The sequence below is a fragment of the Argiope bruennichi genome, chromosome 5 (genome assembly GCF_947563725.1).
Source record: "Argiope bruennichi chromosome 5, qqArgBrue1.1, whole genome shotgun sequence".
Lineage (NCBI taxonomy): Eukaryota > Metazoa > Arthropoda > Arachnida > Araneae > Araneidae > Argiope > Argiope bruennichi.
This window is the reverse complement of record NC_079155.1, coordinates 14,887,360-14,911,339: the sequence shown is the minus strand read 5'-3', so window position 1 is coordinate 14,911,339 and position 23,980 is coordinate 14,887,360. Positions and strand designations below refer to the sequence as shown.

General features: G+C 25.0%; 2 protein-coding genes across 4 annotated transcripts in view; one reads left to right on the top strand and one right to left on the bottom strand.

Annotated features, from left to right (window-relative positions):
- Positions 1 to 2,773, top strand: part of LOC129968815 (DNA-directed RNA polymerase II subunit rpb1-like) — a 50,590-nt gene extending 47,817 nt beyond the window's left edge. Inside the window, exon 4 of one of the 2 annotated variants that reach the window (XM_056083083.1) lies at positions 509 to 2,773. In XM_056083083.1, coding sequence (XP_055939058.1) covers positions 509 to 893 — 385 coding nt within the window. In that variant the 3' untranslated portion in view covers positions 894 to 2,773. Of the gene's footprint in view, positions 1 to 505 lie in introns of both variants that reach the window. The other variant, XM_056083082.1, reaches the window with a different exon arrangement.
- A 658-nt stretch (positions 2,774 to 3,431) lies between these two features.
- On the bottom strand, positions 3,432 to 23,829 carry LOC129968782 (P2X purinoceptor 4-like). Of its 2 annotated transcripts, none has more exons than XM_056083028.1 (11): positions 23,495 to 23,829; positions 21,720 to 21,900; positions 21,496 to 21,567; positions 19,493 to 19,562; positions 17,274 to 17,373; positions 16,184 to 16,273; positions 14,427 to 14,559; positions 12,921 to 13,048; positions 10,252 to 10,399; positions 8,878 to 8,986; positions 3,432 to 4,621 (listed from the first exon to the last, which is right to left on the bottom strand). In XM_056083028.1, the coding sequence occupies exons 1-11, from the start codon at positions 23,629 to 23,631 to the stop codon at positions 4,602 to 4,604; spliced, it is 1,188 nt and encodes a 395-aa protein (XP_055939003.1). In that variant the 5' UTR covers positions 23,632 to 23,829; the 3' UTR covers positions 3,432 to 4,601. The 2 variants fall into 2 exon arrangements, with proteins under 2 accessions (XP_055939003.1, XP_055939001.1); XM_056083026.1 differs by having other exon boundaries at positions 8,888 to 8,986; positions 23,495 to 23,828.
- Positions 23,830 to 23,980: the final 151 nt, after the last annotated feature.

Sequence of the window (23,980 nt, the reverse complement as noted above, 5' to 3'; positions counted from 1 at the left end):
CATTATATGTTAAAATGAAAAAGTCCGTAGTGTGGTACTCTTTTGTAAATTATTTATTTGGCAATTATGATCATGTTTTAACTATTTTTAACTAACAAATAAGTTTGGGAAACCCCTTCTTATTAATCCATCTTATTTACAATCCAAGAAGCGATTTCGGACCAACTTTGATACTTCTAGAATCAAATAAAACGTCTCTATTAGCACAAAACGCCCCTAAGCAATGAAATGATATCTTCACAATATTGTCTGGCAATCAGAAATCGGACAACATCGTAGAGATGTAAAATATCCTGTCCTAATAGGGGTTACATTCTGGACATGGGATCTTGATGCAATTTCATTTAAGATACTTTGATCTGATGTATTTTATAGATAATATACTGGCCTAAAAACATTATCATTTTAAAATGGAAAAACGCATATTGTGACATTCTTTTTTTGAATGAATTATAAAGGTAATTATGAGTATGACTTTATTTTAAATATTTTTTTCCCTCCAAAGTAGTGATCGCGACGTGCCATCCTATGGCGTTGGCAAATACGAAGATCCATACAGTGATGTTTCTGGAGAATACGGAAAAAGCAGCTACAGTGGATCTTCCAGCTACGCACCAACTGGAGGGCATTACGGCTATGAAGAGGATTATACCATTGAGAGTAATAAACCAATCACAGGAGACATAAGAAAGAGGCTTCTGGATTACGCAGGCGCATCCGATTTGTATGAAGGTGAACCAGATTACCTCCAGGAAATTGCTAGGAACAAGCATAAATATGGGCATGTTGCAAACGACTATTATGGAAGTGGGCCACAGGGATACAGAAGTTCTTACAGAGATTTTCCATATGTTGAATCTAAAGTATCCGTAGTGAAAAAGCCCAGGTCATAAAAAAATGAATACATCTGTTGCCATGAAGGCATAATATGTCATAGTATGCCAGCTGACAACACCAGATTCTTCATCTGTGAGAGAATACGCAACAATCCTTGTGGACTGTAAAGCAAATGGTATCATTGTATCACATTTCCATGTGAATGACATTGAAAAACTATTATCATAAAAACGATTGTCAATTCACATTATTTATAATGGACATTTTTAAATGCTGAGATTAGCTACAATGCATCGAATGAACCGTTTTGTAGAAAATTCAGTGTTACATTCAGGTGAAATTGGGGGTAAAGATTAAGAACTACTTTTAAATGCAATTATTTTGGTTCAACTTTATATTGTAGTTAATATTAACAAAAGAAGAATTTCTGAAGTAACTAACCTTGATTTCGTGCTTTAAATACAAAATATTTATGCAATCATTTTTGTATATCCACACTATTTAGAATTAACAGCCTTCTCGTAAAGCAGCATGTATTAACGATTAAGGGACGAAATTAGAGAACATTCATTTACTGCAATTTTGTACTTTGCAAATTCAGTCAGACATTTCGAAAAAAAATGTAAATAAACAAATCCCTAAATACCATAATTATAAAATTTATTTTTGTACTTTAATTTAAGATATTAGTTAAAATTTATCGTTTTGCTTTATATATATATATTAGTGTAAGAACTACTTTTAAGTGCAACTGGTCTGGTTTAGTTTTAATATTATCAATAACTATATTATTGGAAATAATGACTAAAACATGGTAAAAGTTGAAATAAAATGAGTCCTCAAATTTATGAATATCTATCTCTTTAGTTTATTTATAATTTAATTTTACTGTTCAATTTGCTAAATAATTAATTCTAAAAAGTAACTAATAAAAAATTAAGCAAATTCATTTTTATTATTATTAATAATTGTGGTCAGCACGGTGGTCAAATTATGTATTATTTTTCAAGTGATAATTTACCAAATTGGGTAATCCAGTTCAGTTACAATCTATGAAATGAAAATTGAATAATTCCCAAGCAAAATTTACGGTTGCCTCCACCCCTCATTTTTCAAGATGGCTTATGTTTGGTGAGCATTTTAACTGTTGGTGAATGTTTCCAGATTTAGCGACAATCCATGGCATAATTTTCAGTTTAATCAATGATCTTGATTAATTAAGATAAAATTTGTTAGTCAGCATAGATTTTTTTAAATATGGTGATTGCTCTTTTTAAAAGCACTTTTACTAATAACAATTTACAGATATCTATTTGTTGGAGTATATATTTTTTTATCTCTATAATCACTTTTAAAAATAATGTATTTCATAACATGGAAATGTATTTGTACTATAATATTCCAAAGATATAATAGCTACACTTAAACAGTATGGTGTGGCCCGCACAACTGAATTTTTCTTTGGGTGAAACTTCACTAGATGTGATAATCCAACTAGTGATACCACAAGGACTATTAACAATTTTTTTTTTTTTTAATATTTGGCAAGATTGGCAAAAACATCATATTTTATATATATATTAAATGTATATATATTATATTGTATATATTATTGCATATCAAAAAATGCAAATGTGAAATTCAATCTAATGCATTTTATCTCAATCAATTAAAGATTTAAGTCGTTGATTTATATATAATTAATTTTATCATAGATAAAATTTAATGAGAAAGAACTAGCTAGACTTTCAGATTCAGTTCTTATCGACCAACATGATAAAGAGGTATATGTGAACATAATCACAAACTTCAATTGTAAATGTTAATTAACCATGATATTGTATAAATAATATAGTATGTTGAACTACTTTTCAATCAAAAATTTATAATGTATATGATTTAACAAATAACAATGCAAAAAAAAAAATTTATGTTCTATTTTTTTATATGCTTTGTTACAAAATTATTTTGTTAAATAAATTTTTTACAAATGTGTTTCATGAATTTTATTTCAACAAATTTTGGAATACAAATAATTATTTTAAATAAAATGAATGAGTGATTATTATTCTAGCGCAAGATCCATTTTCTGGATAAACTGCACCACAACTAGACAAAAACTTTAGGGCTATGTCTTTAAACTATGTATTTTAAATTGCTTTTGATAATGTATGCTAATATTTTAATTAATTTATCAAATTATTATTTAAAAAAGAAGGGCTTAGAGATAGTAAATGAAGATTTAAATTATTAATAATTTTAATGGGAATGTCAAATGATGCTTATCGCATAGCATGGCATCCAGCCTGGACAAACTAAAATTTATATTATATGCATATAATCTAATAAACTGACAAGCTAAAATATAATATAATAATTGTTACCAAGCACTACATTGTAGCCAAATGTTGGCAACGACTTAGTATAAATAGAAGTCAAATATAGGTATTAGATCTTAGCATATTGCAGCTGGTCCCATCCCAATAGAAAAGTTATTACCACATTTTCATCTAAGTAAAAATAAGTATAATCATAAAATAAAATGAGGGTTAAGAGAAAGCATGAAGTTCTACAAAAACAATACTGCAAGAACAAAAATTTTCCAAATAAGTTTAATGGCACTCATTATTAACCAGATTATACAAAAACATCAACAAAACACACAATATCATAAAACATTTTGGGAGAAAAGCACACATGCTTTTAGTTAGCTCTTGAAAATTTCAATGTATAGTATAAACCAAGAACTTTAAAATAAAAGCACTGTAATACACTAACAAAAGAAAAGTTTCTTAAATGAATGACTAGAAAATCAAACTGCAAAAGACATATTCGTTGATTACATAAATTCAAAAATTAAACATGAAAATCAACAAGATTAAATAAATTTAAAATACGATCTAACAATCTTAAAATAATAATCTCATAATTAAAAGTTTTCAAAAGTGCTCATTTAAGGTGGGTATGACATATTATACAAATAACAAAAACATGACATTAAAAATAACTTTGCATAACAATACAGCACTCCCCAAATAATGAAAAAAAATGTGACTATTTCTCAGTTCTCTAAAAAAGAACATAAAATTGAGCTTTATTCACGATGGAAAATCTACATTTAATAAATATACTATCACAGTTAAAAATACATCATTAAGAAAATTTTATTTCAATATTAATACAACATTCCATTTTAATACTATAGTAGAGTACAAAAATATAAAATAACAATTATCGTTCATAATACTGAAAAATATTTATTATCCTTGAGAGATATTAAGTATCAAAAAGCCTTTGATTATTTAAAAAAATCACTAAAGTTATCACAGCAAATGATAATCAAATATCTTTGAAAGATATTATGAAGTATGCCAAGTCTTAATATTTTTCAAATTATTTAAATGCAATATATTAAGTACACTTATTTTGATGTGATGTTGTATTATGTTTTTTTGTTGTTGTTGTTGCCTTATTACATAAAAAAATGAAATGAAATATAATTTAACATATTCTGTAGTTGTTTGATGTTAAAAATAAATTTAATCAAAGGTATAATTTAAAATACCTTTCAGAACATATTAAATGATTTTGTGTGCTAATTCCACAAATCTATAAAAAAAATTGATAATTGCAATAATTTATAATTAATTAAAAGAGTGTGTTAAGTCATAAATCTGGCTTCAAACTTTGTGTTTCAAAATAAGGCACATAATTCAAAGAGATTATTTGAACGATGAACTTCATATTATTCAGCTCCTGCCTTTTTAATAGATTGTAGATTGTTCTGCAAAGAAAAAAATGCGAGTATTAATTAATAATGCAATTTTTTATGAACAAAAAAGCTTTTAATGGAAGTAAAAAAAAAGCAAAAATTTGGCATCTTGTGTAGAAAAAGAAAGTATTCAACATATTCTTTAAATAGATAGTTTATGTCAAATAAAGATGTATACATACATAAGCTGATGCAAGTTAAGAAAATAGATTAATAACTTAGTGCTGAAAACCCCAGGATTTGGGAGGGAATGGATTACTCATTGAATATATGCAATGTGTACACAAATGTACTGCAAATCTAATAGTGGCAAAATTTCTTCAGTAATAAAAGGTATGATATTTTGCATCTCATGTGCTGATCTTCTCATTTGATCTCTAATTTAAAATAACTTGATCCATCCCTACCAACCCGCAGTTCATCATTAAATTGGAAGATAAAACTAATAAAACAAATAAGAAAGGATATGCAAAATGATTTTCAGCAACTAGTAGCATAAAAAATGGGGAAACATTAGAATTACTAATAAATTATATTAAGACAAAAGAAAATGTTTACAGTCTCTTCTTTTAATAATTTTTGTGCTAATTACTTTCATTGAAATAAAACAAATACTAAGAATAATTAAAATGATCAAGGGCGATTTCACATTTATGTTCGCACTATTTTTATATTAACTGTTTAAGCCTAAGCAGCTTAATCATCCTCTCCTTGTTCAATGTTTAATAAAAGCTCCGGTTGCTAATTTTCACAGTACATTTTGCCAATGCATTGGTGTTTCAAGATATTATTGAATAAAAAGATTTTCCACTAACATTAGACTTGTAGATAGATGAAATAGATAACACTGAGCTGATGTAAAGTGCCCATAGCAACAACAAATGTAATTCAAAAAAGATATGCTTTTATTTTTGTAATAAGATATTTTAAGATAAGAGTAAAATATTTTATTGTTTGCCTAGAAACAAACAACTTCAGCAATTTACCTTGTATTTTAATATATTTTTTAAACAATGCAAAGAAACAAGTATTTAAGTGATGCAAAAAACAAAGGTAAAAAAAAAAAAAAAAAAAAAAACAGACTGTGTTTATCCTGGAATAAAACCAGGAGATCAAAAAAACTACAACTACTATATGGATAGTGTAATGTTTGTATTACAATAAGGTCTGCTGGGAAAAATGATTCCAATTAAGGGTTCCAATGGCGACAAAACAAAGTTATTAAAGGAGTTATGGAGAGAAATTACAAATGGAGAATTTTTATCGATTTAAGGCAGAAAAGTACAAAAAGCCTTGTTAGATGCTGGCAATATTGTGGCATCCAAAAAATTCATCCTTCTGTCTGCTTAAAAGAGATACATAAAAACATTAGGACCCCCCCCCCCCCCCAAAAAAAAAAAAAAACTTATGGTGGCCAACCAAAGATTGTATGAAAGTTGTTAGGACAAAAGCAAGTTGCACAAAATATTCATGTTCATGTTAAATCTGTAAATGGGGCAGAGACCAAATGTAATGAACCACTGAACAACACAAGAACCATCTGAGGCCATATTGACATACCACATATAAAAACATAGATATTTATTTTTAATGCTTTGGTTACATAATATATTAGTTTTTAGCAAAGTACATAATTTAGAATAGGGCTTAAGAAAATGTGTCTATATTGTCTATCTGCCATGAAAACTTTTCCTGCTAAAAATCACCACTTTTTGAGGTCTCTATAGAAATAGGTTGCCAATCAGATAGATAGAACTTCATTTAAGTTTGTTATGCTACAACACTTAGCATCAAAATGGTTATATTTGGTATCGCATTTAATTTTTGAAAAAAATTCAAAAAAGTAATTTATTATACTCATAATTATTAAAATATCCAGAATCTTGGAAATATCAGGTATCCTTAGATATGTATACAAGGAACAGTACAAATCAAATAGAAAAACTAAATTTTAAGTGTGCCTAACGACTGCACAGTAAAGAGAATAAATTAATTCAGAAATCTAAAGAATTATAAGGATTAGTTCATAATAAAAAATTATCTTCATTTCGTTTGTACTAAATTTAGATAAATAATTAACACCAAACTCTCTGGTGCAAATACAAGGTAATTTAACTAGTTTAAACCAAGAATCATAATAAAAGCTTGTTTATAAGCTAATAACTAAAATGTTCATTATTAAATATACCTAAATCCTTTATTTACTTTTTTTAAAGTATATATTTCAATGATAATTTATTGTAGTTTTTCTCATAAAAGATTGTGATAAATATGCCCCAGTGCTCCTCAAATTCCTTGAAGACCTTCCATGTTGCAAACTGCCACTTCTTACATCTTGTTTACACTGGGAATATGAAACTTGTTTCCTAGCTCATTTTCTAGAGATATTTGGAAAATATGTGTAACTGTGATGATAATAGAAAGATTTTTCCATAATCAACTCTCAAATCTGACATTCTACTATAGTATTTTGATAAATGCCCTCTTCTTATACAGACTTAAAAAGAAAAAAAAGCTGGCCACATTCCATGAATAAATTTTTACCCATTCTTCCAGGGTTTTCTCCTTTTCAATACATTTGATTATAATTAATGAGTTTTGACAAAGAACCAGATCCCATTAGTGGACATTTTCCTCAGCAATCACTTAAAATAGCCCCCTCTCAGTTGTAAATTAACTACTACAAAGAAAAGTAATAAGACAATTCCCTTGAATGCATTCTACAACTCACATATACTAAGCCTAATATGCCATGAGAAAGATGGGGTAAATTTTCAAAATAATGAAAAACTGAAAAGATGTTCAGATATTTCAAGAAAACAAAGTAAATTTTATTTTTATTTTTTTAAAGTAGAAGGAAAAGAAAAGCTAACAGCATAGTTTGGAATAAGCTGAGAAGGTGCAAAAATAGGAATACCTTATTTTAGCAATTCCATTTAAATTAAGAAGTCTAAGAATTAAATTTGTTTCATTTTATTGTGCCATAAAATATATATAAATATTAATTTCATCATACATGCCATGATTTTAAAATATAAGTTAATAGAAATTTATGGAATATCCAATAAAAAATTATATGAATAAATTAATCTAAATTAATAATAATGTCCTATGAAAATAAAAACTACAAATCCACAGATTTTTGTGCTGCCCTTTACTAGCCAACAAGCTATAAGAGACAGTGTGAACAAATTTGATCCAAATATTTCAATTTCAATAAGTAATAAGGAAATTGCATTTTTGTTGAATGAATTAGCTTCATTGAAGCTTCAGATTTCTTTAGCAGCAAATATTTTAAAATTTATTTATTTAAAATATTTATATTGTATTTATATATTATATATAATTTATTTATTTAAAATATGTTTAAAAAACCGTTTTCTGCATTACATATGAAAAAAAAAATTTCATGATCTGAAAAAACATGAAAATAAAACTATTTTTCAAATATTCCAATTAAAATTAAATATGGGAAACATTCCAATATCTGTTAAAATACTTCTTATAGTAAAAAAAAAGTTAAAAAAATAAAGATGGGATAAATTTCTCCTACCCCTCAAAGAATTAAATAAGGGAAAGTAAAATCCTAATACTTTACTTATATAACAATTGTACCAACCTGAAGGCAAAAAGAAAATCTGCCCATTTAGCATTTTTACTATTCATGCAGAAAAGGTTAAAGACCATACAATAAGAATATATAATACCATAAAATTAAAACTATTTTTACACAAATATTCTAAAAATAGCTTTAATTAAATAAGATCTCATAATATAAAACAAAATGTAAATTTGCTTAATAGATCATAAATTAATATCATTTTGATTTTTTAGCTAAAAAAGCCATTACACCTAAGTAAGATTTTCATTTACTTCTCCCCCCACCAGCCCTTCAGCAGATTATCATTTAACAAAATTGCATATAGATTGACAAAACTATTATAATGCCTTTTTAAAAAAAAATTGATATTTTGATTGCTATCTAATAAAAATTTCTTTCTAAATTATCAAGTATTAAAAGCGAATCTAAATTTCTTTCTAAATATCAAGTATTAAAGGGTGAAGATTGAAATAAAATTATATCAGGTATTATCTAAACATAAAGGAGGGAAAAGCACATTTTAAAAATATTTAACTTCCCTATGAAATAAATTGAAATAATATGAAAGTAAGTAGAATGTATTGACTTTTTCAGCTTTTAAACAATAATATTTCTATTGACAATGGAAATTTGTTTTACATAAAAATAGTAAAAATATAAAAGAAACCTTCTCTAACATTTTCAGTTCCTTCAGCGACACTTTGGTACTTCACAGATTTATAAAGATACTTTTTCTTGACAATGTACAGCACAACTATGTCACACAAAATTGTAGCCTGAAAAAAAAGGAACAATAGTATTAAACAGAATTATCAAGATCATTAAAATATTTCTTTTATTCAATTTAAAATTTTATTAATATCACTTGAATTAATGATAATAGATTAAGTGTAATGGTATTATAGTTTATACTATTACCAAAAACTTATAAGTAAAAATATATTAGTGCATTGAAAAATTTATTTAACTTCTGAAACTACAATAATAAAATTTTATTACTATGTTTAGAATAAATGAAAATAATTTGATATTCTGAAATAGCCACATACTCTTGAAAAAGATTAAACGAAATTGTATAAAGATTTTTAGCAAATATTTGGATAAATTATATTATATATATCAAAAAAGAATTTTCACTATTCAATTATAATTTTTATTCATTTTATTTGCCATTTCTTTCTTTCTTTTAAGTAAAATGCTTAAACAGACAATAACAACAATTTTGCACTCAGCATTTCTGTATTTTATAAATAAAAAAATAACAATAAGTGAAATTTTTGAACTTTGACTTATTTTGGGCTTTTCAGGTTTGCTAAACTTTTAAAGAATATGAAATTAAAATTATAGTAAAAAATGCACAACTTTTCTCTTTTGAAAAGAAAATTTAACAATCAAAATATATTATCAAAATATCTTAACCATAGTAAGTTGTCCACCCCTTCCTTGCTTAACATATTCAAATACCTTCATTATGACAAAATCTAAATTAAAATAAAAAAGTAACAGGCATCAGCAAGTTTTTCTACAAATTCTTTATATCTATATTTAATTTTTAAAAGCATTCATTATATGATATCCATTTGTGAATGACATCAAAATACATGCCATACACTGTTACACTCTGCATAAAAAATAAGTTCCTTAATATTAAAAAAAAAAAAAAATTAAACCTACAAGTATTAACTTTTAATGCTCTTTATTGTCGTCCAAAAATTAATTTGATGTTTAAAATAATGTTTGGTTGGTTGCATTCAGAAGTTAAACTTCTTAAAAGACTATGAAATTACTTTGATTAACAAACAAAATTGGTAGTCATAACCTCAGTAAGTCGTTGTTCAGATTGAATAAAAATATATTCTCCTAAATGTTTGTTGTACCACTAAAAATGCTTTAAGCTTAAGGTATACATGCAACCTAATGATGTCAGTGGAGTACTAAAAGTTAAAAAAAATTAAATTGCTTAATACAGCAAAAATTATCTTGAAGGAAACAAAAAAAAAAAAAAGTATGAGTTTTTTGTTTTATGCATTATTTTACTTACCACAGCTAAAAGCCCGAGACCAGACCCAATATTCAAAAGCAAAGGAACGATGCTGAATTTTCCACCTCTTCCCTGAGTCATTACAATGAACTTGATGCCATATGCTTTATAGAGAGTTCGTTCAGAATTTCCATAATAATGAGCATACCTACAGTTCAAAAGCAAAATTGCATTGTACAAATAACAATCAAATGTTCCTCCATTGCTTTTTAATAAAAATAACGTAATAGAAAACTTTTGAAACAAACAAATAGACTCACTACAATTTATTTTTTAAAAACTAGCTAATATAGTTAATAGTTCACATAATAAAAATTTTAAAAGTTTGAAACTTAATAAAACAATTTTTTATTGCAGTGTTTTTCACTGATTTTCATTTCTAGTTTCACATGTTGCTCTTAATGAATATTTATAAACGTTCCTCAAAATGCGAGAAAACTATCAAAGTCCAAAGTTAACTAAAATATCCATAAAATAAAAAAAGTAAGCAAATTTTTAAAGCTTTTCCAACTATATACCTTGAACAAATCTTCTATATCTTACAATCTTAAAATTTCAAAAAAAATATTTTTAAATTAAATTGTCATACAATTTTTCCATCTCATTTCAACAGATATATAAAAATATTTTTTACCATTATGAATTTTTGTTGTTATTGCTATAATGAAAAAATATATAATTTCAAAGTTTTAAAGTAATACAACTGTGAGATTTTAATCTTTACATTATTCATGTCTCATAAGACAAAATTTTATCTCATAATATTTAACTAGTTAGTCACCAATGCGGACTGGCTTATATTATTTTTGCAACAAGCCCCTTTGCTAAAAGAAATTTGAAAACAATGAAATCTATATATAGAAAGCTTTCGTATATTCTTTATATAATACATTTTCAATCTATATAAAACTAGCCGCCTTTGGCGACCAGCTGGTTCGCCAATCTTAATGTTCATTAAAATTTTAATAATTAAATGTTTTATGCAATTCCTACTTTAATAGCTTCTTCATCAAAATATTTTAAAACTTCAAATTTTGATAGTCATATAATTCTCTCATAATATTATAAACGCCTTCAGTCATAACGTAATAATATTTTTTACTGAAACAAAGTATTTTTTTGTAATATGATTACTGAAAACAGTCACTGAGCGTTTAAACTTTATGGGCACTAAAAAAATATCTTTCCTAATTTATGTAATATTTCAAGAATTTGTCAACAAAATATTCTCAGATTCATTATGACCAGAACGATTAATTAACAATGTTTAATTTTAAATGCATCAAACACTAAGAAAATAAAGCGAATCGTTTAAAATAATCGGTTGAAAACAGGTTAAAAAAAAAAAAAACGATGTACTTAAAACTATAAGCTTATACAAAAAATATATAACTAACATAAATACAATTTAATTACAAAACATGCAACTAACCTAAAAATAATTTAAATCATCCATTGATAACGGTTGTCATGTCAACAATCAGTACACAATGCTCATGCGTGAATTTTCAACGCCAGTTACGGTTACGCAAATGCGTGAGTTTTTCTACGCCAGTTGAGGTAACGCTATGCAGATTAGAAATTTTTAATTCCCTTTATTCTGTTTTATTTTAATTCAAAAGTACTTCAGAATGAATCTGAAAGACCGATTAATTAACAATGTTTAGTTTTAAATGCATCAAACATTAAGAAAATAAACAGAATCATTTGAAATAATCCGCCGAAAAATCTTAAGCCTAGCCTGATTACTGTTGGGAAAAAACTCAAACCTTACTCATTTGGCAGTGGGGAAAATGAAGATTTTTTTGGTGGGAAAGTTAGTTTTTAATTAATAAATTTGCAATAAAATAATATTGCGGCTATAAATTGAGATGTAAGCTATTCTATCTTTTAAGTTAGATCAAACTGCACACGGTGTGCAAATTTGGTTAAAATCGGTTAAGTAGTTTAGGAGTCCATTGCGGACAAACAAAGTGACACGTAATTTATATATATTAAGATTAGAAAAATCTAAGTAAGTCGTTTCAGAATGTATATACGATAAAACAAACAATATGACATTTGAATGATTTAACAATAATGGTTCATCAATGTAAATTATTTACCTACCCTTATCTTAAATGTATACATGAACTCTTAAAAGACACCAAACAAAAGCTCTGTACCAAAAGCGGTATATTTAAAATATCATTAGGAGATTAAATCCTCAAATAATCTGACTTTTAAAATGCAGAATTAATTGTATAATCATTTTTTTCTCCTTACATATAAAGTCTATCTTTCTTTTCAAATTAAAAACACCGATGCAGAGTGGAAATTAATGTGAAAAAAAATTTTTGCAATAAAAATTCTCAAACTAAATTGAAACTAAACCATGTATCTTTAGATCTATAAATAATGAATACTTAATAAACAAAATAAATATTTTAGGGGAAAACAAATTAATAAGCTTCCAATTTAAACGAGATTATATAATTGACAGGAAATACTGATTGTCTGAAGATTAAGGCAAAAATCTTTCAATTCTTTTTTAAAGGGAATACTATTATAATTAATGCTGCCATTGTACAAATATATCGCAAACAGCAATAATTTATTAAAATGTAAAATACCACTGTAAAGATGATTAAGTGAATAAACTTTTTCTCAATTGCAGAAGAATTGAATACCTGAAGTTTAATCCCGGAGAAATTGGAGAATTTTCATCTAGTCTCCTAAACTGATATTTAGGATAACATTTAGATTCTGAGTAGTCAAAATCACACTGCCAGTCAATTATTATTGCCATTGCTGCACCCTATGATGCAAAAATTTATTTAAAAATAATGTATATTATGTTTTATTATATATTTAAAATAACAATACACACATAGTTATGTATTATATTATAAAACATATATTTAAAAATATGGGCATGTTATTTGGTTACCATCTGGAACACAATAAAAAAGAAAGTACAGTACACTCCCGATTATCCGCGGAATTGGGTGGCGCGGCCACCGCGGATAACAAAAATCGCGGATAATCCGAAAAAAGCTAAAAACGGGTATAGCAAAAGAGAAAACAGTCATTCCAACTTTGAAAAATCTTTTTATGTACAATAAAACGTAAAATAAACAGCAAGATGTTTAACTAACGCTTAATATTTTAGTATATCACTCAAAACTAACCTAAAATGCATTTTGTTAATGAAAACAGAAAAGTGCTTTGTACTTACGAGAGGCGTCAAGGATACACAGAAAAATTAATACGTATGTACTGTTTTAATACTCTAATGTATTATGTAATTACAAAAGCATAACTGTAAAACTGCACTTTTTTGAAAAAATCAGTCAAAAAAAAAAAAACTTTGTGCAGCAGGCGCGGATAACCCGCCCGCGGATAATCGGGAGTCTACTGTAAATGGAAAGATAACCAAAAACACTGGAACTGAGTGTGAGTGTCAATTCTTCTCCCCCCCCCCCCTTTTTTTCCCTTCTTCTTTCTTTCATTCTTTTTTACATTGTGTTTTGGTTGATTCTGATGAATGTTGGGACAATCTTGTCATCACCATTTGTAGAGAGCCAAGTTCCAATGAGATTTGAAACCTCTTTTATTTTGGATGGGTAATTTCAATTCACAGATTTTCTTTTAATTTTTACCTTGAATTTTCACACTTAATTTCCTAGAATCTAACAAACTTAAGTGATATGAACAACTGTGCCATCTACTTTTTTAACTGTCCCCATAATTTTTTAATCTTTTATTACATTTTATATGCGTTGAAAAAAAAAATACTTATATACTTACATTGTGGGTAAAGGGGTACCAATACATGATATTTACATCAGTGGAACACCATAATTTTGTAAAGGTTATTGAATACTCTATCTATTATAGTATAAAAATATTATATATATCTATAATAAAGTTTAAAAATATTTAATGCTTAGATAAATAACAATTAAAAAAAACCACAATCTCAGCATTAAACTGAATTAATAGAATTATAAATGAATGCCTGCACTGCAATTCAATCACAATGCACAATTGATCATGATAAATAAATTTAAATCAATTGGTTCATCATGAAACATAAATATATATGGCATTGACTCATTTTTTTTATAATAATATCAATTTCGATATATGAAAATGCAACTGTAATTGAATATATAAAATATAATTAAATATACCTTTACAGCAATTTCATCATAATTTCCAGGAACAATATCTTTTAATACAAATATTGGGCAGAGAGGATCATCGACAGGATGATAATTGCAATGTTTTAAGTACTTATCATCATAATAATCAGGAATGTTTCTCCTAAAAAATAACAAAAAATCAATCAGCCTTTAACTGAACATTATGAAAGAAAAGAAATAAAAAATTAAACACTGAGAGTCATCATTAAATACAAAGTGCCTTAAGTTAGAAATGCTATATTTTCACAACCACAGAACTTCATAATACAAATGATAGTGAAGAACGTTTTGAGAAGTTCCTTTTCCAATTACTTTTACTCCTTCCTTTTCCAATTATATATATATATATATATATATATATAGATAGATAGATAGAGAAAGATAATTAAAAATTAAAAGCATTAAATTTATAATATAAGATAAAATTGGTAAAAAAAAAAGAATATACTTAATAAATAATATTTTAAATACATAATAAAAATATATAGTTCTATTTTGAAATAAATGTATTTTTATTGTCAACCAAATTTATTTGATCTATTTGTTGTTTTATTGTACATATCTAGCAAATATGTCCAAAACAACAACAAATATATCAAATATGCAATCAAAAGTTTAGATAAGACTAAAGTTAAATTATGTACAGTTATACAGAACAACAAATTCTACAGAAGTAAGAATAAATATTATAAACCCTATACAATTTTACACCCTAAGGGACGGATTCACATGGAGAAAAGTGCTCACACAGGATGAGATTTCACTAGCATGGAATTTTTGTAAAGGTTGGAGCATTTTCTAATGCCAAGCCTAATATGCCTTATATTTCATAAAAATGTACAAATAATTTGTAAAATAAATGTACTCTTTGTAAAGAAAAGAAACAATTTTTAAATATGCAATAATATATATAATATTTTCTATCATAATTTTTAAAAATTAATTAAAATACTTGATAATTAATACAATAAATGAATAAATAAATAAAGTGCATTTTACTATAATTGACAGTATAATAAAGTACACCAAAATACTGATGCAAAATATTAAGACATAAGGGGAAAAAATATTTACATTTAATATTTTATATTACTTCATGAAAATTGTTGTAATTATTGCTTTGTAGCAGCATGAAATTCTAAAAATGTGCGTCAAATGTAGAATATTACAAAATTCCTATTCATTAGACAGTCTTTATTTTGCTTTCTAAAAACTAAACATCTTCTATTAACTAATCATCTATTTTACTAACTACTACTAATCTATTTTACTAACCTCAAACTAATCATCTATTTTACCACAAATAATTTAATGTTTTATTATTATTATTATTATTGGAAAAAATCCAACGTTTGATCCTTCATAAATTAATGTACCTTAGAAGACCTACTCAGTTGCTATGATGAACAATTTATACTCAATTTTATGCTTGACAAAATTATGAGATTTAGTTGAAGGAAAAAAAAAAAAAAAGATTTTTCTTTCTTATTAAAGCATTATCAAAAAATCATTAGATATGTGATATGACAATAAAACTTTTAAACAATCTACATAACTTTTATCCTATTTTTGTCAAACAAAATAAATATTAAAATATTTTGTAAATTAGTGAAAGATAAAATTTTTTTAGCATTATTGAATTAACCTAAAAGATCTTACAACTAATTTAGTAACTTTTTAATATAGTAATTCATGTATATATTTTACACTAAATGTATATGTGTTTAAAAAGACAGCTTTCTTACCTTCTAATTTTAAATTTGGGAAAATCTACAAAATTCTTGATTAAAACAGTAAAATTTTTGGTGGAAGACAACAGAGCTCTATTATCTTTCCTAGGAAGAAAAAGGTTAAACTTTTTTAAGATAGAAAAATACACAGTTATGGATTTTGTTACAATTAATGCTTCACAAAGCTCAGAAATGCAGAAATAAGATAAGGCATTTTTTTAATTAGCATAAAATACATAATTTTTAAATGCTTTTGAACAGAACACATTTTTATATGAAAAGATGCATTTAAAATGCATCTTTTCATATAAAAATTAACAAAATGTAGCAAAAATAAAAAATATATATATTGAAGATTTTAATTTGGCATGATTTTATACTTAAGCTAGTAAAATTTTTCAGAATATAAAACTCGTTGTTTTTTATTTATAATCTAGAGATTAATCCAAGAAAATTTCATAATCCTTTGTTTAAAAGATTTTCACACCTTAAACATGTCTCACAGGTAGGAAAATATTGAAGAATAACAGAATAATATTATTTTTTAACAGCTATGGTTTATTTCTTTACATTATTTTCAAACATATAAGTGATATTTTAAATATTTTATTTATAAAAAAAAATCATATTTATACCTTTTAGAGAAACAGATGATTAGATGAAAATATTCATTTATTCATTAATTCTGCAAGCAGACCTTTAACTACATTAAAAGTATATTCAAAATTTATTTGCTTCAGAAAGCTTAGAGAATATTAAAATAATACTACATGCTGAAAAATATAAAATTCAAATTATTTGTGTTTTGGGTACTAAGCTGTATACCTTAATTACATAGATTGTAATAAAAATAATTATAGCCTTATGCATACATGAAGAAAAAAAATTATGAATATAATTATTTCAAACATACAGCCTTTCTTTTAACACATTTAAATGTTTTGGAAAATGAAAAACACACCACAATTAAACAATATACCTTAATTTACTTTAAAAATATTCTTTATATTACAGAAAATAAAAAAATTAACAAATCTTAGAGAATTTTTAAATATAAAAGTTTAAAGCTTTTTAATAAAAAATACGTTTTATAGAAGTAACTTACAATGGATTGATATCCCTTTCAACAGGACACCAACCATAAATTTCACAGACTTTCAATGTGCTGTTCTGATCAGAGGTAACACATTTGCCAGTATAAACACCTAGAACACAAAAGTTGCAGTTTTTAAAAGTTAGGCTCAATAAAAAAACATTGTATATTGCAAGAAAAAGTCTTCAGCATAAAAATTTCATTTTAGTAAAAGGAATGTTAACCTTTATATAGCCTCAATAAAACTTTACTTTTTAATCATTAATTACAATTCTTTTTCAACATCATAACTAAACTACACTACAAATGTATGTAACATACTTTATTATAATAGCATTTCAAAAATATTTCATACAATTTTATGTAATTATAAGTGAGTAAAAAGTTTTATAATGGGAGAAAAGTGATATAATTTTGAAACACATCCATAATTTTTTTAATTAGTTTAATAACCTTATTTTCAAGTTTTAAATGAAAGAGCACTTACATAATCTAATAATTCTTTCACTTCAGAGAATCAATATTGTATGGAAATGTATGACGTAAAAAAATCTACAATTTAAGTACTTGAGGAAAACATGTTTTCAAAAAATAGCTCTCTCTCTTAAACAGACACTATTTTAGTCCCCCCATTATAATGAAACCCACATTCTTGGCAAAATGCCTTCCAGTGTCATTATGTTTAGAGACTATCATAAGAAAGCCCCTTTCTATCCACTTTTGCATCTATTTTTTTTTCCATACTTTTTATTCAGATTTTTAAAAAATGTTCCTATAAATCAAACTTTCACTCATATGTAATAATTTACGCAGAACATGCAAAGGCACATTTTTTTCAGCCAGATTTCTAAGATCAAGAAACTTCATTTGTTTTACATCCTGAATTAAACACACACAACATATAATTTTACACGTTACATAATCCTCTTTAAAAATTATTTTTAAAAATATTCTTAATTTTAACTTATTACAATCCTATAAAAAAAAATATTTAAAATATACTTGTAAAATGATTATTAATTAAGTTATAAATAAATATACTATTGAATTAAATTACTTTACTCACAAAATTATAACATCTGACAAAGGTTATCACATGCCTTTCTCCCCTGACCCCAAATCAGTTTTGAACTAATAAATTATATTAATTGAAATAGAATAATACATAATCTCTGCTATTTTAATAAAATTCTTTTTATTGATTGATTTTTTTCCCCATACCATGCAATAAAAGTTATCTAGTTTAAAAGTTATTTAGTCACTAAAAAAATCACTAATTTTTAATTAAAATAATTTAAATCATTTAAAAGTTATTTAGTCACTATATAAAATATACTATACAAGATACTTTTTTTATTTTTGCGACCTCACCAACTATTTTCTTATATTTCTATTTATAATACTGAAATATTATTTGTAAAAAATCTTTTGCATATAGTGAATTCAGATAATCATCTTTAAAAGAATTTAGATAGATAGATATAAAAAGAAATGAATATTATAAAAATATTCTTTTGCAAGATTAAACAAAAGATAATTTAGCGAATAATAATAATAATAATCTGCAGAAAGAAATGCATTTTCTAAAAATTTTTAATTCATCTGGATAAATTTTAACTGAAAATATCTCACAGTATGAATATTAAAAATATTTTTTGATATACTTATTTAAATTTATCAATATTTTTTCATTAAGTAATTCTTACTAAATGAAACTATAATTGTTTTCTGAATCTAAAAATTTGTTTAAAATTGGAAATGTAATTTAAATATCAAGAAATAGAAAAGTCAATTTTTATTCTATTCAAATACATCAACAGTAAAAAAGTATTTCAGAAAAATTATATACAGTGTTCAAATTAAAATCTTATTATTTTCAGAAAGAAATAAGAGTATTTGTAAATCATATCTAAAATGTCTCTTTTTTTAAAAATTTTAGTAAAATAAACACTGGCATAGAATACTAATAACAAAGTAATAAAAATTATTGCAACATCTCATACTTTACTACTTATCAAGATGCAAGTAGTTGATTGAAACAAAAATATTACAACTTATTCTGAATGTTTTGTTTTTAAAAAATTAATACAAATTGTATTCTGATCAGTATGTTTTAGATTCTCTTAAAATTTTGGACAAATTTTAACTTAAAGTTAAAACTGAACATTTGAATATTATTGATACAGATAATACAAATATTATTTTTTAAACAACTAGTAAATACTAAATACCATTTCCAGTTATGATAGATGTGCCTGGTATACAATTTCTATCAGAGGAACATTTTGAAACTTCTGGATCCTAGAAAAATAAATCAAATATCCTAGTTTTCTACAAAAATTAATATATTAAAAAAAAATGTAAAAACAAAAATCATTTTCATTTCTTTATAAAATCATACTTGCAGTAGTTAGTACATTGATCTTTTAATTTAAAAACTGAATTCAAACACTAATTTAAAGAAAACAAAAGAATCAAAAACATTTAACAAAAATTTTACTCTTCATTCAAAAATAAAGAAAAAAATTATACAAAAGGTAAAAAATTAGGTCAAAAACACAAAATGTTCAATTTATAAAAAGTAATTAATAAGGAAAAGATAGCCATAATGTTGCATGAATAATGTAACTGGAAATGGAAAATTGATTTAGTATCACTTTTATACACAGATGTCGCACACAGTGCAGTTGCTAGATTAGTAGAAAAGATATTTAAAACAAATTTGGACAATTGTCAAATTTGAATTTTTCTCTCGGGATACAATAACCAAAGATTTACTTTTATTGCTATAATCTTCTATTTTTTTAGAATCAGCAGCAAAATAAAATTTAAATTTAAAACAACCTGCAATGACGTGAGAAACAAATTATTTTTTTAGGTTGAAGTTTTTATTTTTATTATTTTCAAATATATCATTTTACTCTATTTCAATATTTTGATAGTACTAATATATTATACATTATTGAATTTTTTAATACAAATAATTAATTAAATCACACAAAAAACTGCACTCAAAAAAGCACTTTGTCCAAACAGATATATCTAATAGTTGATTATTGCTTAAGCAAACTAAAAAGAAGAGTATTTAAGAGGATAATGTAGCAAAACATTAACCATGAAAAGATGCTTTTGTATTGAAACATTAACCAAAGCTTGAAAATAATATTTAACAATAAGCAACATATTTATTTTTCTGATTTATAATTTTTATTCGACAATTAAATAACAGTAATACATATTTATGTCTTGGATCCAATAATATTTCAATAGTTTCTTATTTACTGAAATTTCCAGAATCCTCCTCATCACATATAATTTTTGTTGGACATTATTTACCTTTTTAAAATAAAATTTATACATATCAAAATATAAAAAACTATTTTCAACATACTTTTTTATAAGATCTGATAAGTAACAGTTAAATTTTTAAATTTATATAAATTAATTACTTTCAAAATCACTTTCTCTTTTATTTCAAAACCACTAACATTTTGCATAATTAATATTTCAGTTAGTTCAACCTGTAACTGATTTTCATTGATAAATTCATAATATGAATAAGGAAATTAATCTGTGGATATAAGTATAATAGGTAAAAAAATAAGTTTTTATAAATGAAACGACAGTGTCATAGGTATTATTTTTATTACTTCCATAGAAATATATAACAAGGAAGTGAATAATTTATTTTAAATCATTTAACAATAGATATGTGGAGTGAAAGAGTGAACAGAAAGAGAAATGTATATATTATTAGAAAACCTTTAACTTTTACGCATAATCTTATTCAACATAAAATCTTGTTTCACAGGCATTTTTATAAACTCTAAAGATAAATTACGAGATAATCAAATTGAAACTTAAGTCATTAATACTAAAAAGATAAACATAATAAATAAATATAGGACAATGCATAAATTACTTATTTGAATAAGTAATAAAGTCATAGTTATATAGTGACTTACATAAATCACCATATAAGTATGGTTAATGGCACACATCTGCAACTGACTAAACTATATATAGATTCAATATGCATATATGAAACCTCTTTTAAATGAAAAATAAATAATAAATCTTGAAAATTACTTTAATAATACACAGGAAAGTATCTCAATTGTCTTATTCTTTTAGCAATTGCTAACAAGAATATTAATAACTAGATTAGAAATTTTGCTGCCTGCAACTAAGTTATAAATAGTTTCAGAAACAATTTCAAAACTTTATAATATACCTCAGGGCATTGTCCTTGTGTTTGATTGGCTGTGATCACAATATTTGTGATAACAAAAAATGCATTGTTTTCCTGTTAAAAGATGAAATAATAATAATAATAATTAGTTTCAATGAAAAATTACATCAATTTAAATAAAGAAACAAATTTATGCAATGAAATCAGTTTTACTTGCTTTAAATGCACAATAATAAATACCTATGTAATTAAAAGTTCTTACTTACTGATGGAGGCACAATATAATCTGCTGTATCCCAAATCCTTCGATATACATCTATATTTGGTATAAGGTCATTAAACTCACTTTCGGAATAGTTTGTATAAGCAATACCTTTCACTTTTGATGTAACAGAACTTTCAATTGTACTAAAATCTTGATAACCTTTGTTATATATAATTGCATACCTGTGAAACAAAAAATTCCATAATAAATTTTTACTGAAAAAAATAAAATATTTATTGATTATCAAAGGCCCTGGATAAACTTTCATGAAAACAAACTAATTTAATCATAGATGTAGTTTTTAGTAGTTTAGTACAAGTGCAGTAGTAGTTTAATACAAAGATGTATGTTAATCCAAAACTGAACCTTTATATTTTGGATTAAAAATAAGCGCATGGTTATTTCTACGAATATATCAATTTTCCCTAGTTTGTGAATACACTACGTAGAACAAATGTACATTTGCACTGAATGGAGCCCAATATAGCAGAGTCTAATACATGCAAGAGCAACCCAATGATAACTATCGAGTGGTACTCAATTACATAAAAATTAAAATAAGTCCTAAGAATTACATAGATATTACTATTTAAATGCATATTTATTGTTATAAATAAAATAAATGTATGCTTCTAACATATTTTATAAAGTTTATTTTAATAAACTTGAAAAATTGAATCCTATGTAAATTTAGTATATACATTGAAAAATTAAAAAATCAGTGTAATGCCACATGTTATATATTCAAGAAAACGCCATAAAAATTTACAATATATTTTAAGAACATTCAATATCTTAAATTTTTTAATCAGTTATAAAACAAATTTTAATCAGTTTTTTAATTGCTTTTAATGGTTGATATTTTAAACTTATTTTGTGACAAATCATTACAAAGAGGGGGGGGGGGGATTTAATAAACTGATCATATTTACATTTAGATTCCAAGCAAGCTCAATTTTGAATCTGCATTACTGTCAACTATTTATCCAGTAAATGCTTTAATTAACAAAATACTGAATGAATTTTTGATAAGGATATTGATAAATAAATAAGATATGAGGAAAAAAAAACAGATAAGAGATGTGAAGTTAAATAAACCAGCACATTATCAAATAGCAGCACACGTGCCAATTACAATTAAATACTTCTTAAAATGAGAGAATTAAATTTCTTCATAGATTTACAAAAAGGCATTAGTTTAACAATAGAAAAAAAAATGCTATTCCATTCAAAATAATTGAATTAGCATAAAGAGTTCCAATACTAATTAAATAATTAAGAAAAACTTTAATTATATCCATAGTTAAAAGATTTTAAATTTGGTACTTTAAAGTGATTGAAAGATTTCAATTGCAGTACTATCTATTTTGAAATCTTATTTCCAATAATAAAGAAAACTGCCAAAAAATTTAAACTTCTTTCTGGAATCATTTTAATTCAAATCGCAAAAAGTATATGGTAAATTTTAAATAGTAAACTTTTTACTATTGAATTAAAGAAAAATTAATTATTAAATAAAGCGCTTATTTCAATAACATAATTTTGATGATGAACTTTTCTTCTAGAACAAAACTACAGTCTAGACTACAAGATAATAGGATACTTTTAAAAAATTCATTCCCTTTTATTCAAACGACTCGTTTAGTCACTCACAATGTATCACCATGTTTAACTAACAAAGAATCAAGTCCGTTTTGAAGAGCTAAAATAAAAATATAGTCTAATATAAAGTGAGAAATTTAATGTATCAAGAATTATCATTTCATAAAAACTTACCCAATTATGTAGCTAATTATCGCAAGTTGGACAAATCGATTTAAAATACCAACTTTTATATTTTTGATTAATACTATTTTGGGAGTGTAGTATTCAAACAAACCAAGAAAAAAAGTATTGAATTTTGAAGATGTCATGGCTTAAAATTTATTCACATCTGTAAATCATAGTTTATTTAGAGTAGATATGATAGCAAAGAGGGTTCATCCTCGCAGTTTTGCCATATTTATCCATCTCTTATCTAGTTTTTCTAACATTATATCATTGTCATATGATAACGGCGTGGAAATGCATGAGCACTCAGGTTCAAAGCTCCTATGTTATGTTTACTAAATTAGCGAAGTGAAACATAGATATTAATAGATGTAATATAGAGATATTGATTTCTTTATTTCTATATAACGTTTAAGAATTGAATTTTTTAATCGATATTAGTGTATTAAACCAATAGATAATTTATGATTAATGTATTTAAAATTATTCTAT

What these genes read in the sequence shown, in the direction of transcription:
- LOC129968782 (XM_056083026.1), bottom strand. Translation starts at nt 23,631, where the DNA reads ATGACATCTTCAAAATTCAATACTTTTTTTCTTGGTTTGTTTGAATAC. An exon ending in ATGATGAAATTGCTGTAAAG is followed by an intron (nt 13,049 to 14,426) that starts GTATATTTAATT and finishes TTTGCATCATAG; the next exon opens with GGTGCAGCAATGGCAATAAT. An exon ending in TCTCCGGGATTAAACTTCAG is followed by an intron (nt 10,400 to 12,920) that starts GTATTCAATTCT and finishes TTTGAACTGTAG; the next exon opens with GTATGCTCATTATTATGGAA.